This window comes from Sebastes umbrosus, chromosome 4 (assembly GCF_015220745.1).
Source record: "Sebastes umbrosus isolate fSebUmb1 chromosome 4, fSebUmb1.pri, whole genome shotgun sequence".
Classification (NCBI taxonomy): domain Eukaryota; kingdom Metazoa; phylum Chordata; class Actinopteri; order Perciformes; family Sebastidae; genus Sebastes; species Sebastes umbrosus.
Window position 1 is genome coordinate 12464736 of NC_051272.1, and position 13699 is coordinate 12478434.

A 13699-nucleotide genomic window follows, 5' to 3' on the forward strand; every position below is an offset into this window, starting at 1 on the left:
AACTAACCCGTTAAAAGACCAAAATCACACAATAACACAAACTGACCAACAGATGGATGCAGCGGTAGACCAGCAACGCCCCTGTTCTGAGTTAAAATGACTGTTTCTGTGAATGTAGTCTGGTGTCTTTGAAGAGAGCGATATAACAGATTCAGTTCCCCGTCAGAAATATCTGTCTGACAGCGAGGTGACGAGGTGAAAATATTCTAAATATAGCGTCCACTTAGACCGATATTGATGTTTTTATGTGTGTAAAATGCGTTTAGCTGCTGCCCCCGTCCACAGCAGGACATTGATCTGCTCCCGTGCTGGTTCTCCTGTCTCATTCTACTGTAGTAATACGCTGACTATCAGACAACCACACTGAGAGACGCCACAACTAACCCTTTACGGTGTGAAACATCTTCTACACTGTTAATATGAGTAAACACTTAAAGAAAGAAAAGGAAGCTGCAGAAGCTGAGAGGCGACTATGAGAGATGACGAGCACTGTGGATAGACGTGTTGGTGAGCGTGCCGACTAGATGTAATAGTAGAAAAATACATGTTAGAAAGGTGTGACTGAGACTGGAGTTACAGGATATGCTGCTGTACCCCCCCACCCCCCCAAATAAAGCTATGTGTCAGTCAGCTAACAGAAGATTATCAAAGACAGGTTTAGGAGAGGACCCGGGAGATAACGCAGTGAAAAACAAACAAACATCCCTCTGAAATATCACATTTATACATTATTATTAATATTTTGTTGAGATCTGGACTTTTTAAAATGTTTTGTTTTTTTTCTGATAAATTGCGTCGTTGTTGTAGTTGTTGTTGTTGTTGTTGTTGTTGTTGTTTCCACCGTTGTGTTCAAGCAGTCTACCCCCAGTGCTGGTGACAAATATACAACTAGTAGACAATCTTCATTATTTTAGTCAACAAAAAACTATTTGTTTTCCACTGAAGCGTGAAGAAGTTCCACCTTTCTGTCGAGTCTTCCACCCGTTGAGACTACGCAGCCACTTTGTTATCCTTCTGGAACAAAGGAGAAAATAAATTAAACACCTTTTATTCATCACATCTTTGTCACCAAGCAGGTGTGAGTTCAGTAGAGGTGGAAGAAAATATCAAATAATAAAGCATGTTATTATTTAATAACTAATTGTACAATAAAAATACGCATTCATAAATTTGTTTACAAATTAACTTATTAATCTATGAATAAATAGACTTAATCACAAAGTAATTCATTATGTGACATTTTAATGGGCGATTAAAAGAAGAATTATAAAAAGAATCTACAAATGAAATATTAATCCATCAATAAATAGTTCAAGTTAAAAAGGGATTTATAAAAACACCATGAAACAGTCAGTAAGTACATCATTTAAAAATACATTAATGAATTCATAAATAAATAAATAAATAAATAATGATATTTAAAATTCTATTTGAAAATGGAGTTTAAAAAGAGAAATACATAACTGGATTCACAAATCTGGAATTTAAAAGGGTAACTTCCTTCACCATTTGTTTTTCCTTTTCCTATTAACTGTTAAATGTGCTTAGTCATTTAGCATGGGAAAGGAAATAACCATTTTAAATAACTGATTAAAACCTGTATTCTTAATTCAATTTATGAATCCAGTTATTTATTTGTCCTTTTAAATTCCATTTTCAAATTGATTTTGAAATTTTAAATATAATACAGCGTTACATGTGAAAATGATGTCACTGAACGTTACCCTGTATGCTGATAAGTCGGCGAACTCGCGGCCGGCCTGGTTTCCTCTGTATCCTCCCCTGAAGCCGCCGCCTCCCTGTGGAGGCCCAAAGGAGCCTCGGCTAGCCGAACGACCCCGACCTCCACGAAAGCCCATACCGCCACGTCCACGGTAACCGCCGCGGCCTCGGCCCTGACGAAGAGGGAGGCCGAACGTCTCGGCGTTCATCCTCCTCTCCTCCGCCCAGGTCTGCCTCCGCTCCCTGCATGGGGAGGAGATAAAGAGAAGGAGATGAAGAGGAGCAGCTACAGGTGGGAGGAGCTCTCATGTTCTACATCAGGTAGAGACTACGACAGACACTGATAATAACGTTGTTTTAACAGCTAGATGCTGCAGGTTTAACTAGCGGGTCGCCTTCATATTTATTCTATTAACACAGAGCTTCTTTTTTATTATCTGTCATTGATAGAATATCAAACTCCACCACTGACCAACACCTGAACCATCAGTTAGACTAGATGTGACTAGATGAACACTCACCTGGGGAAACCTGAGACTCCAGATTTCTCATTTGCTTTCCTGTTGAACAGAAAACAGACAACACAGTCGAGTCATTAGTTCCCACAGCTGGAGGTCATGAAGGTCATGAAGGTCATTGAGGTCATTGATGTCATTGATGTCATGGAGGTCAGAACACACTGATGGAAAACATATAGACCGTCACGTGTCGCTGTGGCCTTTCATTCATATACATAAAGTGGCCAACTGGGACTCGTACCTGGTGTCGTCACAGGAGATGTTGTCGAAGAAAGACTTGGACTTGTCGTAGTAGCAGTTGGGGCCCAGCGGGTCGCCGCCCTCTTCGTCAGCGTTACCTTCGCTGTTCTGGGTTTCCACACCTGAGTCGCCCTTATCCTCTCCGTTCACCGCCTTCTCCGTCTTCTCCGTCTTCTCATCTGAGAGAACCAACACAGTCAGTCACACTTCTGACGGTAGAAACAGGCCATGGCGGTAGAAACAGTGGGGAACCAACAGGCATTAACATCCATAAAATTAATATTTTCCTTTCATTATAAAGACCTTTCAACTTGAGCTTGCTCTGAAACTCTCTGTCGATATCCTCCTTGTTGAACTGGGCGTTGGCGCTCTCAAAGTCAAAGTCTTTCTCAAACTTCATGGGTCCGTCTCGGCGAACATTGAAGCGCCCTCTGCCGCGGTGTCCGCCCCCTCGCCCACGCCGGTTAACCGGAGCTCCAGCAGCTGCTGAATAACAGAGTAATAGAGTACATTAGCTGTCATAATAAAACAGTTTTAAAGAGGTGGTGCAGAACAAAAACACCGGTAAACATGGCAACATATGAGGTAGTAAACCAAGGCACACACCCACTATGGTAGAAGAGTCTTTAAAATGAGTTAGAGCCATAAAGTAAGAGCCTGGCTTCAGGTGTCAGATCCAGAAACAAAAGTCACATCAAACATGGAGGAATGCAGTAAATCACTCAGGGAGCATTCTCAGGATTTCACTGAGCATGAAGACGAGGAGACGCGTCCTCATCATCCATTGACATGAACAGCATGTCAATCTGCACACATGTTCACTAGCAAAGAAAACCATGTGAAAGAGGGATGATGGGATGAGTGTATGGGCTCCACTGGGCCAGAGGAGAGCTGGACAGGCATGCAGAGTCTGAATGAGGCTGTTGAGGATGGAGTCAGAGCAGAGGTGGGATTAACCTGAGGAACGTTTACTGGGATCCCTGCCTTCACCTCGCGCCTGCTCAGACTCTGGTTTGGGGACTTTCTGGGCGTCAGGGCCTGGAACAGCAAAGTCTTTTAGTCTCCCAACACAACGTCAACAGTCAAGAGAAAACAGTCCAGCTGCCACTAGTCTCCTACCTTCACACAACGCTTTCAAATGTGACCTCTGGACCTCTAGAACAAAGCGTTAGCACACAGAGTGTAAATACTTCTTTACTGTGGAGTTGTATTTATGCCTGACTCCTGAGCGTGCACAGGGACATTTTAACATAAACCACTAGAGCTGGGACGATTCACCTATCTCCTGATTCAATACTATCACCAACTTGGGTGCTGATTCGATATGTATTGTTATTTTTAAGTATTGCGATTCAATATTATGATTTATGTTAACTTTTTTAACACTAGACCATGGGAAAAAGTTGAATCATACACTTCTAGGGACTTTTACTTTGGAAAATCTCTAAATGAATCCAGCAAAGTGTTTGATTTTCAGCATGTATGTAGTCAGAGATGTCCTGAAGTCAAATATATCAGTCATTGTCAGGAATTATTTATTAAGTATTTTCCAGCAACCCAAAAATCAAAGAAGACATTTCCCTCACATATTAGTGGTATTTTCTTTTTTTAATTTATAAGGGACATGTAATGTTTTATACTTCTGGTGAATATAATCCATCAATCTTATTTCCATATATGTATTTTGTATATACAGTTCCCTTTGTCAACACCTTATTTTGAAAACCGGACGTAGTCACACGTGTATACTTCCGCTAACTTCTCCAAGGTGGTCGCTAGCTCTCCCGTCAGCTCCGTTCTCTTTATACATCCATGGTCAGCTCCATCGGGGCCGTTTGAATGCATTTAACATAAATGTCAGTATATGGGTGCTCTACAGTTGTAACGTCGGCTGATTTGACCACAGAGATAAGAATGACGACCGGCTTAACCGCACGTTACCACAATACGATAACGTTTCCTGTCCATGACAGAGTTAGCATGCAGCTTTAGCCATGATGTCAAGCTCTGCTTTTCCTGCAATGTGTGAAACCCAAAGTGTTTCCATACTTTACTGGATGTGTAGAGTTTACCACTTTGGATTTAAAATGGGAGGGTGCAGGTCGTATCCACGCAGACCCTCCAACGTTTTATACTTTCTCTGGTTTGTTTTGGTTGACGGATACGGAACGGATATGACATCACGTTACTCAGACTACAACAATAAAAACGGTAACTTCCTTCTACCTCCACATAGACTCAAATGAAGCAAATATATCGATTCTGGCGTTAGAACATCTATTTCAAAATCATAAAAAAAGAAATCTCGATACATAGGTGAATTGATTTTTTCCCCACCCCTAATAAATAAATGTGATTTGTTTGCTCAAACTAAATGATTTTCTTCTGATGAAAATGTCCGCTGTGCGCTCAGGAAGGAGGCATGAATATAACTGGTACTAGTGTGCTGGTCTGTGGTCTGTGTGTCTCACCTGGGTGGCTAAAGATAGAGTGGGTAAGCCCTGCAGTGGAAGACCTATCTACAGCAGTGATGTGAGAGGACGAGATGGTTCGGGGTGCAGACCAGCCATGGCTGCTGCGGCCTCCCCTGACTGTCTCACCCCTCCTCATGTCCATGCCGTCCTGGTGCTGGACCTTCTGGCCACTCTGACCGGCGGCAGAGGGGGCCGTGCGACCGTGGGTGGGGCTCCTGCGTCCCAGGCCAGGGGCCGGAGCTGTGGTGGTGGCGGTCGGGGCCGACGGGGCGCTTTGGATCACCTGCTCCAGGGTGGGGCTCTTCCTCAGAGGGTCCAGGCTGGGGCTGCTGCGACCTGGGGAGAGAACCAGGACAGGGATCAGGGTCAGTGGTGCACACAGTGAACTAAATCAACCTCATCAGTGGTCAGTATTGATTGGAATCAGTCATGCTGTTTGACGCCTTTTGAAACCTCTGGAGGCTCATCTTGGTCCGGAACAGATGAACTGAGCTTCAGGTGTGAGAGACCTCGGTGTGAGGACGGTTCTGCTCAGCTCAGCCTGGGTTTTAATCGTATAGGAACAGAACTGATCCAACAGGACATGCAGGTTACTTTGAAGAGCATGCTATTGTTTAATTTACTGCAGTGCAACTTTTAATACTGGAGGCATCTTGTAATGTTTAATCTCAGTCATTGCGGTTGGGCCGGTGTAAACAATTTTCAAACCGGTTTGGTATTGAGCCAAACACCGGACCGGACTACCTGATTTCCCCACCAGGACTCCAGAGTGGAACATAATGAATGTTTCTCTGCTTCAAATCCAAAATGTTGCCATGTTAGCGCAGTTTTAGTTTTAAGACTAACTTTACGACGTCTCATCTCGTCATGAACTTTTCTAGAAAACAAATCCTACCGACGCTACAACTGTAGAGCACCCATATACTGTTAAATGCCTTCAAATGGCCCCGATGGAGCTGGCCATGGATATATAAAGAGAACGGAGCTGACAGGAGAGCTAGCGACGACTACCAGAATGCATTGCACAGCTGCTAACATTGACAATGAATGGGAAGTGTGGAAAGGACGGAGGCTGTGGACACCAACCATCAGTCCTTTTACAAACAAACATAATAACGTGTTAATCACGTTGTCATATTGCTTATTACTAATACAATACAAGCTGATTAAGCGCTCTGACGCCGTTGGCACAGGTTGCTGATGTCGGCTACTCTTTAATTTGCCAGAACGTGTCATAATGACAAATGTCGGTTCAGCCGGTTTGCATCAAATCAAACCGGTTTAAGCTCGTACACCGGACCAGACCGGAAAAACAGGAAAGCCACCCAACTCCAGTCATTACTTTCTGGCGCAATGTGAGAAGACAATTAAGTCAGTGAGGAGAGAAAGAGGTTAAAACATTTAAATCCATCAGACGTTCTCCGTCTGCAGATTCTGAACCGATTCAGTATTTCATCAGATATATTAGTTTCACTCTTGTGTGAATGGATCAGGAGTAATTTGGTACCACCGGTGTGGTGAGCACACTCATCAGTGATCCCCTGCAGGTCTTTACCTTCGGTTACAAACGGGCCCAGAGACAGAGAGTCAGAGGACCAAGCAGAGCCAATAGCAGAGCTCTGAGACTGGGTCGAGGTCACTGATCGTCCTGTATGGGAGGAACAGCAGGAACATTACTGTATTGAGGGCAACAACACTTCCTTCAAATGCACTTTGCTGCTCTGCACCGCTGTGAACCAGCAGACTATTTGAGGTAAGAACTCCTGCTGGATCAGAACATCACCTGACCAACGCTGACCCATATCAAGATCAAATAACCGTCTCCCATAATCACACAACACACTAAATCTACACAGCTTCAGACTTTGTAGTAAACTGATCAACTCATCAACTATCAATCGCTGTCAATAAAAGTCCACAGTGACGTCTTCACACGTCATTTGTGTCCAAAAACTACAAAGGTCTTCAGTTAGTGATCATCTGACTATCAAAATAATACATTTTCTGTTGATTAACCATTAACAAGCAGCTGTAATGCAGATTAAATTCAGCTGATTTCTGAGTGTGTTGTTATGAACATTACTGTGATGAAGGAGTTGCTCACAACTGAACAAATAAAAGTAATTGTTATTGGTGATGATTTTAGAAACCCAAAAGTATTAAATCTTCTCTCTTTCCTGTCCTGTCATCTCTCTGTTGTCCAATCATGTATACTCTGCTGCTACAGTTCAAGTTTATTGTGAAAATGAATATTTCCTCCAATAAGCTCTGTCAGGTTAAGCTTTAACAGGGGAAATCTATTTTCCAGTAGCATCCTCCGGAGTTCACAGTTAAGGTGTCTTCATTAGTGTGAGCTGAGGACACTGAGCTTTAATACTACTGTATGTGCAATAAATGTACAGTTCCTGTTGCTTATTATACGAGTGAAGGTTATATTCAGTTACACAGTTTTTATGTGTCATTTAAAATCAACACAACTAGGGATGCACCGATTTAAAAATTCTGGGCTGACAAAATAACAATTTGGCTGATAGCTGATACAGATGTTTCAGTTTATTTAGTTTCTGATGTTTATTATTCCTCTTTTGTTCCAGGGCATCAAACAGCTGTTCATTATATAAAACATAACTGTGCTGAAATTCAATCATACTAATTTATGAAACAACCTTTAGTATACCCGTCTTTCATATGATTTTTTATTTTTATTTTTTTAAATAACTGCTTCAAAAGCCTTTCAGCTGCTCTACAACTACCGACTCAATGAGAAGAGTGTTTCAGTACAGCCCAACTAAAATATTACTTTTGTGAAACATAAATTAAATATTGATGTAAAGGTGATTAGTAACATGAGCAGTGTTTCTCACACATAGACTTTACTTGGGCAGGCCCAAGAGTATATTTGGCAACCCATTTTAGCATTTGTATCCGTCCAAGAGAACGATGCCATCCGCGAGCGATTAACTAGTGGGCTAGTAGCGGCATGGAGAGCTCCGCTTTGCTGAAGCAGCCTCGGACCTCGCTGCCTCATCTGTCTGAGCCAGACGGACCCACGAGACAACGATGCGGCGGCACGACGTGCAGCTGCACTCTGCTCAACCGGGACTGGATCCCGGTATGGGGGACGGAGTGCTGTACGGGCTGCACGGCGTGGAGGATGTTCCCACGGTAACGTATTGGGCGCTGCGTCATCCCTCGTTGGACCGACACATTACGCCCTCACCAAGTTTGTTCCTCCAGACCGCTGTGATCGTTTTAAATCAATCTTGTAAATCATTGTTTTACCGCTTAATATGTCATTGAACATAACGTTCTTGACGCTGATCTGTCTCTGAGATACTGTAATACTCCCACACGGACCACTTTTCCTTTCACTTTTATTTGTAAACAAACCACACTCACCCCTGTCAGAGGCGCGTCCATCCAGCGGCTTCTTCTCTGAATCATCAGCTGGTTACTGTAACTGTCAGAGACTGACCGCAAATAACCAACACAACATTTAGCCGACGCAAAATTGATGCAACACTACAGATTAACATCGGCCACTGCCATCGGAGAATGTAATCTCATTTGCCGACAGGCCGATGGCAGTCAACAAGGTGAATATCAGCCGATAGCGACGTTTGGCCGATAAATCGGTGCATCCCTAAACTCATCCCTAATAACAAATAATTATTGTTACTCTACACGTAGAGGAGGAAGGTGAAGGCCTCGGTGGTGCCATGACTCCATCCCTCCTCAGTCTCTATGGCATGCTTTACGTGGTCCCAGAGCCACAGAGAGACTCTGAACCCTTGGATACCATGCCCAGCTGAGTCCCTGCTAGAACACAGGACAAGAACTTACCCACACCAACTGGTCCAAACTGGGGGGAAACCAGGGGGCTGGTGCTGAACTGGTTGTAGGCAGGAACTGGAGCCCGGTTGAAGAGGCCATAGGAACCAGCAGACTGGAACGGGGTTGGGGCGGCGGCAGCAGAAGACGAGGAGCTGGAGCTCATGGACGACTGAGGAGGAAGACGGTGAATGTTACAGTGTGAACCACTAATACACACTGTATACTGATACTGGAAAGGTATCGGTATACCCTACCGCTATAAACGGTACGATACCGCGTTTAATCAGTACCGATACTTTAAGAATGAGCTCTGAGTTGCGGCGATGTGCGACCGCGGGGCCGTTTGTGTGTGCAGCGCTCTGCTTTAGAAGACGCCATCAGGATTGGGATCCCGCGGGAGCAGAAAGTTAGAACTTTACTACTGGTGGAGCAAACAGTCAAAAACTAAACTGTAGTGATAACTAGGGATATGCAATCCAAGCAAAAATACTATTAGAAAATCACTGGGAATTATTCGAATAATACCACAAACACATAATCTACCAAAGAGCATGTGTTAAAGTATAATTTTACCGGGGGGGGGGGTGCGATTACAGTTGTTCCATTTTAGATAAAAATATATAAAAACATAGAGAAGCTATAAGAAAGATAGAAATAAGAATGGAGATGAAATGTAAATATGTGTTCATTATCAAAAATAAATGCAAATATAAAATTAACTATAAAAAAAAACCCCACAAACTGAAGTATAGGGGAAATCAAATTACTGAATACCATTTAATTTTTTAATAAAAACATTTTGAATTAATAAAAAAAATATTTTAAGTTCCATGTTGTGTCATTTATTATTCCATTACTTTTCCTGATGTTTTAGATTTTTGCCGTGGTATCGTTTCAGTATCGAGATATTTAGGCAGCGTATCCTATCGAAGTCAGAGTTTTGGTATCGTAACAACACTACCATCAGGTGTTTGTGTGACGCGTACCTGGACGATGGCAGGGTCCTGAGGAAGAGAGCAGGTGGGTTTGGGCGGCTCACACACAGTCAGGTCCTTGATGTCGCTCCCTCTGAAGATGATGTACTCAAAGGTGTCATCTCGAGGCGGGATGGGTCGGTCAGTGGGCCGGTCCTCGGTACCAAAGGAACGCACTGAGCAGGAGGAAAAAGGTTTATATTCACCGCACCAACACATGTTTTAGATTTGAATGAGCACTCTTTGGTGCTCATCTGATATGGATGAGTTGTGTTAAACTACATAAACACAAATTTTAAAGGCTCCTACACACTGTCAGTCCCAGTGGTCTTATTGGTTCACAGCACACTTGGAGATGGTCTAACAACCAGTGTCAGACTGGCTGCCTGCTGGAATTTATCAACACAACATAAAAAACACTACGACTACCATCATGTCTCTGTGACACTCATGTTTGCTGTTGTAGTTCTTAAATTTAAATATTCATTTAATCGTTTGAGTATTTTTTAAGCAAAAGATTCTATAGTTACAGAGTCTTAAAATCGGGATATCTTCTGTTTTCTCTCGTCTTCTATGATAATAAATCTAATATCTTTGGGTTTTGGACTGTTGGTCGGACAAAACAAGACATTTGAAGACGTGACCACAGGCAGCAATTTGGAAAATTGATTGTTAGTAACAGCCCTGGAGGTATCCATGTGTATTTATCTGTGAACTGTGAACAAAATAGTAGCCGATAAATGTTCTGTTGATCAATTAATCAGCTAATAGTTCAGCTCTAATGAAAACAGTTAATTATATGCTGACACAGATTGTAAGGTTGTGCATAGGACAAGAAATAACTTGAATTACCTGACTTGTAAAGTAATATTAAATATAAAAGTACCACAACTTTATTTATAATGTGTACTTCATTAACCTGGCTGCTCATTAAAAGGGATAAAGGCTGCTGGGATGGAGGTGTCATTAAACAGTTAGTCAACGTCATAATCTGCTACTAGTGAACCAGGTGAGGTGACTGACCTCAGGTGTTCATAAGCCTCTTCGTTAGCACATGAAACTGATAGAAAAGTTAGCGGCTGTCAGTGAACGTTACACCAACATTTTCTCTTTAGGTTTGCATTAACACAGTGATTCTCAAAGTGGGGTTTGGGGACCACCGGGGGTCCATGGCGCTCTGCAAGGGGGTCATTTAAATTATCATGATATAAAATTGTATTTTTATTACAAAAGGCTTCATAGTTCAAAAAATGTTTTAATTTAAAATCTATAAAAGCTCATAGATGGCATTGTAATCTAACAAATCTATAACTCTTATAATCTGCAAATAATGTTTATATCTTTCTAATACATTTCTCTTGTTCTTCCACATAACTTAGACTATAGAAGTGTAATAATTAGGCTAAAACTTAAACTTAAAAGTTTATCAAGGTTAGACAGATGGTTAAATAGAGATCTTGCGCTTCTTGGTCACATTTATATAACAAAGATGGAAAGTGTATTTATCCATCTTATTCTCTTTACATAACCAACATCTAAAGACCATAGAAATGTAATAAGTTTAAGGGTACGAGGTATATTCTCTATCCTGGGAGGGGTCCCCGGTATATTCTCTATCTAGTGAGGGGTCCCAGGTATAGTCTCTATCTTGTGAGGGGTCCCAGGTATAGTCTCTATTTTGTGAGGGGTCCCTGGTATAGTCTATCTTGTGAGGGGTCCCTGGTATATTCTCTATCTTGTGAGAGGTCACCGGTATATTCTCTATCTAGTGAGGGGTCCCAGGTATAGTCTCTATCTTGTGAGGGGTCCCAGGTATAGTCTCTATCTTGTGAGGGGTCCCCGGTATATTCTCTATCTTGTGAGGGGTCCCTGGTATATTCTCTATCTTGTGAGGAGTCCCCGGTATTGAAAACATATTGAGAACATCTGCATCACATCTGTCACAATGCGTTACATTAACACACATCTTTTGGACCATCATCTCTATATATTAAATATTCTTTTTATTCTCAATACTGTGAACCGTTATACATCCCCTAAAACACATTCTTGCACATTCCTGCATAGCGTTATATTTTTAAGCAGTTAGCTACATATGTATATTTAAATGGTATTTTTTTTACAATGTTTTTATTGTATTATAGTTTTATTCTATATTTAACTTTATTGTCTATGCACCAAAACAAATTCCTTTTATGTGAAAATCTACTTATCAATCTAATAAACCAGATTCTTTTATTATTAATTTATTATTATTATTATAATTACTTTTATTGCCAAAGCAATTTCCTTGTCTGTGATAACCTACATGGCAATAATAACATTCAGATTACATGCAACTATAAAATTAATAAATATATAAAGTCTAAAATAAAGCTAGCCAACATGCTAATACTAGCTGACAAGTTGGAAAGCTGATTCATGTTGATCAATATTTACTTACAGGTAATCAAAAAAAACTCCTTAGATTGTGTCTTTTTTTTCCCTACAATTAAATTGAAGTTTCCATTAGCAGCAATTTTTTGTTTATATATATATATATAAATAAAATATATATAAATTTGTTAAATTTGTATATATAAATATATATAAATATAAAAACAATACGTTTCCATTAGCAGCAATTTTTTTTATATATATTTTTTTATATATATATATATATATATATATATATATATATAAATAAATAAATAATATATATAAATTAGTTAAATTTATAAATATAAAAATATAAAAAATAATATATATAAACAAAACTTGTTAAATATATAATAATAAAATACGTGTAAGCATCCCTGCTTGGTAACATTAGTTAGCTTTAGCTCATGCTAGCGAGATAGACTAGCCACCTACAGCTAGTTCACGTTCTTATATATAATCTATAATATAAACCCGCTCCAGAGTGTGTTGACGTCCGTCTGACACTTAATCACACTTTAATTGTTATTTAAAACAACACGGACACACAGCCAGATAACAACATCAGCTGATGCTAGCTGGTGTTAGCAGCTAATGCTAGCTGGTGTTAGCATTAGCATTAGCATTAGCATTAGCCTGATGCTAACCTTTGGCCAGAGCCACGGTGGAGTTCTCGGTGTCGATGGTGTACAGGATTCCTTCGTAGCGGATCTCGGCCTTGGAGATCAGGCTGATCTTGCTGCCCAGGTAGGGCGTCCCGCCGCTCATAGTGTCCGCTACAGGGTCGGCAGTCCGAGAGACAGAGAACGGGATGGACGGCACCGTCTCCGAGCCGTGTTAGTGAGCACTAACGGGTTATATACCGAGTTTCTCTCCGGTTTCGTGCTTTTCTTTTCCACCGTCACCGCTACAACAACAACATGGCTACCTCATCCTCCATCGAATGGCTGAGCTGTGAGCGCGGGGGCTAACGGGATTACCCGTAATATCGCGAGGTTACGCTCCGACATGAGATCTAGAGCTGCTGCGGAATAGAAGAGCAATACATGACCAGCGTGCGTGCGTGCGTGTGTGTGTGTGTGTGTGTGTGTGTGTGTGTGTGTGTGTGTGTGTGTGTGTGTGTGTGTGTCCCCGCATCAATATCAGCGAGTATACATGTAGTTTATTTATCCAGCAGCGGAAAACATGTCCTTTTAGTGGATGTTGCTGAAAAAACCTGAAACTGTTGTTGTTGTTCAGTCACATTGCAGTTCTGGCAGCTTCTTTACAGCTGGTTAAATATATATATATATACAGTATATATATATATATATATATATATATATATATTAAAAAAAATTATATTATTTTTATATTTATATATATATATATATATATATATAAAACTTTTTTTTTAAATGTATATATATATATATATGTAAAAAAATTGTTAAATTTGTATATATATAAAATAATATACAGCTTTTTTTATATTTATATAACGTTTTATACAAAATAAGCTATAAACAAAAATAAACAT

At 40.8% G+C, this 13699-nt stretch overlaps 1 protein-coding gene across 5 annotated transcripts; it reads right to left on the reverse strand.

Moving 5' to 3' along the window:
• Positions 1–704: 704 nt before the first annotated feature.
• On the reverse strand, positions 705–13152 carry lsm14aa (LSM14A mRNA processing body assembly factor a). Of its 5 annotated transcripts, none has more exons than XM_037767725.1 (10): positions 12828–13152; positions 9775–9938; positions 8798–8957; positions 4952–5290; positions 3438–3518; positions 2784–2966; positions 2482–2659; positions 2244–2282; positions 1725–1965; positions 705–1011 (listed from the first exon to the last, which is right to left on the reverse strand). In XM_037767725.1, exons 1-10 carry the CDS (start codon positions 12946–12948, stop codon positions 991–993), a joined length of 1527 nt encoding a protein of 508 aa, XP_037623653.1. In that variant the 5' UTR covers positions 12949–13152; the 3' UTR covers positions 705–990. The 5 variants fall into 5 exon arrangements, with proteins under 5 accessions (XP_037623653.1, XP_037623652.1, XP_037623655.1 ...); XM_037767724.1 differs by having other exon boundaries at positions 705–1014; XM_037767727.1 differs by having other exon boundaries at positions 705–1014; positions 5081–5290; positions 12828–13151.
• Positions 13153–13699: the final 547 nt, after the last annotated feature.

What these genes read in the sequence shown, in the direction of transcription:
- lsm14aa (XM_037767724.1), bottom strand. Translation starts at nt 12,948, where the DNA reads ATGAGCGGCGGGACGCCCTACCTGGGCAGCAAGATCAGCCTGATCTCC. An exon ending in AGGACCCTGCCATCGTCCAG is followed by an intron (nt 8,958 to 9,774) that starts GTACGCGTCACA and finishes CTTCCTCCTCAG; the next exon opens with TCGTCCATGAGCTCCAGCTC. An exon ending in GGAGTCTCAGGTTTCCCCAG is followed by an intron (nt 1,966 to 2,243) that starts GTGAGTGTTCAT and finishes CTCCCCATGCAG; the next exon opens with GGAGCGGAGGCAGACCTGGG.